The sequence below is a fragment of the Charadrius vociferus genome, unplaced genomic scaffold, assembly GCF_000708025.1.
Source record: "Charadrius vociferus isolate BGI_N301 unplaced genomic scaffold, ASM70802v2 scaffold51, whole genome shotgun sequence".
In the NCBI taxonomy this organism is placed as follows: Eukaryota; Metazoa; Chordata; class Aves; order Charadriiformes; family Charadriidae; genus Charadrius; species Charadrius vociferus.
Genome location: NW_009646939.1, coordinates 3,711,277 through 3,715,976, shown reverse-complemented (window position 1 = coordinate 3,715,976; position 4,700 = coordinate 3,711,277). Strand labels below are relative to the sequence as shown.

Genomic DNA, 4,700 nt, shown 5'->3' with positions numbered 1-4,700 from the left:
GTCAGTCATGGCTCTGACTTGCTTGAAGACTGTTAGGACCCAAATGACCAAAGCATTTCCCATAAGACCAGTCACGAACAGTAGGGAGTACAGCACTGGAAAAAAGGTAGATGTAAATGCTGGAATATTTTCAAGATCACAGCTCATGTCCAGTTCTGGGTAGTAGGCATATTCATAGGCTGCAGAGGAGTTAGATGTTGGTGACGTGTAACCCACCTGTTCAAGGACAATGAAGTTCATGAGGCCCAAATCCCAAATTACCCTCTTAGTAAATATACTAGGCACAAGTCAGCTCACACCAAGCTGCATGAGGACAAAAGAGCTGTGCCTCAGCTGTGCTGGAGGATGCAAACGAGGATCAAGCATGAATGACCAGTCCTCCCCTGCAAGATCCAGGATGAAGTTCTTGCACCAGAAGGGCAGAGAAGATCAAAGAAAATGCAGCTGTGGTGCAAACCAGAGGTTACCAGTATCCCCACACCGGCTCCATGTGGGGTGCCCAGCCCCATGTCTGCAGTCCAGATGGATGCAGTTGGGTACTGAGTCCAGAGCCAGGGGGCATCCCTAAACCAGCAACCAAATGGGCATGGCCATGGAGCTGAGAGCCCCTTACAAGGTTTCGGGGTACTATTCCATATTTCCTTCAGAAAGGAGAAAGGGACCAGTGCTTAGGGAAGAACTGAAATGTAAACATTCATCTCCTAAAAGCTGCCTTTCTAGTTAGCTAAGTGCCAGAAATACCCCTCGTGGGACAAGTTACTTTTGCAGAGCATTCCCACACAGTTCGAGCAGGTTTTCAGTTGAAAAGGCACCAGTGTGTACAGGTCACCATTGGCTGCTGCACATTGCACGCTCTCTCCACCCCAGCTGAGATCAGCAGCGGCAGCTCTGGCCCAAGGGGCAACTTCCCAAAGAACAGACGGGGGTTTCTGCCCCTTCTTCCTCCCTCCCCAGCAGGAACTTTGCCCTTTTGGCCTGTGCCAGCACAAACCGCTGCTGGCAGCAGCTCACGCTCACCAAGACTTTACTCTGCTAACGGGGACGGCTGGATTTCCTTTCAACACCAGTGGCTCTACTCTCCTGGCACCCCTCACGATGCACCAGCAGCAGCGATGTTCCCCTTCCCTTCTCCTCGGCCCCTCGCAGCCCCCCAGCACCAACCTCCACATGCCTGGGCAGCACCTGCGACAGCAGAAAGCTGAAGATGGCTGGCAGCACATCCCCCGGCCTCATCAGCCAAAGATATTTTCACTCACTGTTTTTTTCAGAGAACAACAATCACACTGATTTCTTCAAACTTTTGCTGTCCCTACCAGTACTATATGTACCCTTATGCAAAACTGATGTGCTCAGATGTGCTGCTGGCCTCCGCTTGCAGGGCAGCAGCCCAGCAGGGAATGACTTACCGACAGGTCCTCAGAGCCCCCTCTGCTCAGCAGATACATCAAGTTTCTGTCCATAATCCAACACTGTGTCTGAAAGAGTGCAAAAAAACAAAAAACAAACCCAAACCTCTATATCACAGGTTTTTAAGAAGCGGGCATACCTTCACAGATATATGCCAGCAGTATTTACCTTAGCTTATGTTGCAATGACAAGTCCCAGGCAAGGTCCTCACTGTGGCAGTGCACAGTCATAAAATGCCTTTTCCTCTTCGTGATATGTGTTACATTAAAGATGCACAAAACCCCAAGCCAACCTGTTCATCTCTTTAGTTCACACTTCAAGATAAGGAAATGTGTCAGGTTTATCTTCTAAATGATCTACGTATTTTCACTTTGAGCATTGGTACAAACGTCAGTGGAAGAGATGTGCAATTTTCCCATGCGTCTGCAAAGTGCCTCTGTTCCTCACCTGCAGCTCTTGGGAGAGGGGAAGCAGTGCTGTCTCTCCTCTGCTCTTTTTGGTGACGATGTCTGCAGAGGACGGCCCAATGCTGCCAATAGCCAATGACGGCAAAGGGCAAAGGGTTTGACAATTTTCCTTGGAAGGCACCTTCCCCCTGCAGCCACACACTCAGACAGAAATACCCAAGGGAACTGATCATAGAATCATTTAGGTTGGAAAAGACCTTTCACAGAATCACAGAATGGTCAGGGTTGGAAGGGACCTCTGGAGATCATCTAGTCCAACCCCCCTGCCAGAGCAGGGTCACCTGGTGCACAACAGGTGCACAGGATGGTGTCCAGGTGGGTTTTGAATGTCTCCAGAGTGGGAGACTCCACAACCTCTCTGGGCAGCCTGTGCCAGTGCTCTGCCACCCTCAAAGAAGTTCCTCCTCATGTTTAGATGGAACTTCCTATGTTCAAGTTTGTGCCTGTTACCTCTTGTCCTATCACTGGGCACCACTGAAAAAAAGACTTCCCATTTACCTGGCACCCTCTCTTTAAGTATTTATAAGTATTGATAAGATCCCCCCTCAGTCTTCTTTTCTCTAGACTAAAAAGACCAAAGTCCCTCAGACTTCCATCATAAGAAAGATGCTCCAATCATCTTTGTAGCCCTTTGCTGGACCCTCTCCAGCAGATCCCTGTCCTTCTTGAACTGGGGAGCCCAGAACTGGATGCAGTACTCCAGATGCGGCCTCACCAGGGCAGAGTAGAGGGGAAGGTGGCCCTGCCTCGACCTGCTGGCCACACTCTTCTTGATGCAGCCCAGGATGCCATTGGCCTTCTTGGCCACCAGGGCACATTGCTGGCTCATGGTCATCCTGTTGTCCACCAGGACTCCCAGATCCCTTTCCACAGAGCTGTACTCCAGTAGGTCAGCCCCTAACCTGTACTGATGCATGGAGTTATTCCTCCTCAGATGCAGTACCCTACACTTGCCCTTGTTGAACTTCATAAGATTTCTCTCTGCCCAACTCTCCAGCCTGTCCAGGTCATGCTGAATGGCAGCACAGCCTTCTGGCGTGTCAGCCACCCCTCCCAGTTTTGTGTCATCAGCAAACTTGCTGATGGTCCATTCTATCTCTTCATCGAGGTCATTGATAAATATGTTGAACAGGACTGGACCCAGTACTGACCCCTGGAGAACACCACTTGTCACAGACCTTTGAGATCATCAAGTCCAACGTAAACCTAACACTGCCAAGTCCATATCAATCTTCCTTCCCAAAACATGCACCTGTGGGACACTCTCGGAGACTAACACTGAAGTAAAGCCCTGAACACCACTGGATTTCCACCGCCTCTGCCAAGTACCTGCTGGGGTCTCATTCTGACCCAGCACAGCTTTCATCCCACGGCTGTTTTTGACCTCCCCCACAACACAAGGTATATGGGAAAGAGCAGCACTACTGAGCAAGTGGGCTTGAGGAATTAGAGATAAGGATAGTAATTGGGAGAGGCAACAGGCAAAACGTGGACTGAACTTTGCTTGAGAGCAGCAAGCATAATAATGGTGGGAAATGGGGAATTTTTGTTGTAATTCTGTTGAAGGGATGTGGGATGGAACGTGTGTAAATTGTTCACTTTTGTCAGTGTCATGATGATGTGATTTTGACTTTGGTGTGGCAAATTCTTTTGTTGATGTGAAGTTTGTGAAGATTATAGATTGTGTGATGAGTGTGTATTTCAGTGATAATTCTTAAACGTGATTCACAGAGGTGAGGGATGGAATGTATTGGGTTTATGTGGGAAGGTTTTGGTAGTGGGGCAGTTGCAGCGTTGACTTCTATGAGAAGATGCCAGAAGCTGTCTCCACGTCAGACAAAGTCAGTTCCAGGCAGCTCCAAAATGAACATGCTGCTGACAAAAGCTGAGCCCATTAGTGACATTAGTAGCATCTCTGTGCTGTGATATCGTATTTAAGAAAGGGTAAAAGACACTGTGCAACAGCAGCTGTGGAGAGGAGGGAGAATGTGTGAAACAGCCCTGCAGACACCAAGGTCAGTGAAGAAGGAGGAGGTCCTCCAGGTGTCAGAGCGGAGATTCCCCTGTGGACCATGGTGAAGACCATGGTGATGCAGGTTGTGCCCTGTGGAGGTCCACGGTGGAGCAAGATGTGAGCTACAGAAAGGAGCACCAGGAGGGATGAGGGTGAGCCGATCCCCTTTTCCATGAATTAGCGGGCAGAATCAGCTAATGAAATCAAAGATGACAGTCACTCTCTGGAGGAGGAGGAGGGAACTGCGTAATTAGAGAGGAGCTTGCAAAAGGGAAGAGGGAGTCCCTAATGAAGAGCTTTTGCTAGCCTGTGTGTTACATTTCCTCAGAGAAGTACATTCCCTCTTTCTTAAGGAGCTGCCACGTGGCAAAGCGAGCGATCAACAGTAAGTGGTTTGCGCCCGTGGCTATTGCTGCACCCAGGATCTTCTTTCTAGGAACAGCCCAACTTAGCTGGAATGTGAAGCGTCTGTGCGTGCCGCCCATTACTCGGCCAGTGCACAGCAAGCTGGCAGGCAAGATTCTCAGAAAAAGAGTTCGTCGAAGCCTCTGTGCGCTCCTCCCAGCCTCCTCCTGCCTGGCTGATAAGAAATGGCTGGCTCTGCGGGCCCAGCTCGGCGGGCTGACGCTGATCTAAAATAGAACGGCCTCATTTCGGCACCTCGCTCCTCCAGTGCTCTGGAAACCCAGCCCTCCTCTGCTCCGGGCCCAGGACGTGGAAGACCAAGTGGAAACACTAGTGGTAAGGAAACGTCAGGGAAAAGCTCCGGTGTTTGAACCCCACAGTTTCCACAGCAACACGGTTGGGGGGGG

At 50.0% G+C, this 4,700-nt stretch overlaps 2 protein-coding genes across 2 annotated transcripts in view; one reads left to right on the top strand and one right to left on the bottom strand.

Annotated features, from left to right (window-relative positions):
• LOC104295298 (C-C chemokine receptor type 8-like) overlaps positions 1-4,700 on the bottom strand; it is a 6,001-nt gene that overhangs the window by 827 nt on the left and 474 nt on the right. The window contains exons 2-4 of the mRNA XM_009895029.1: positions 1,855-2,002; positions 1,407-1,475; positions 80-216 (exon numbers count right to left, since the gene is read on the bottom strand). Coding sequence (XP_009893331.1) covers positions 80-216; positions 1,407-1,475; positions 1,855-2,002 — 354 coding nt within the window. The remainder of the gene's footprint in view (positions 1-79; positions 217-1,406; positions 1,476-1,854; positions 2,003-4,700) is intronic.
• SLC25A38 (solute carrier family 25, member 38) overlaps positions 4,567-4,700 on the top strand; it is a 6,053-nt gene continuing 5,919 nt past the window's right edge. Inside the window, exon 1 of the mRNA XM_009894990.1 lies at positions 4,567-4,629. The gene's annotated coding sequence lies outside the window, so the exon portion shown is untranslated. The remainder of the gene's footprint in view (positions 4,630-4,700) is intronic.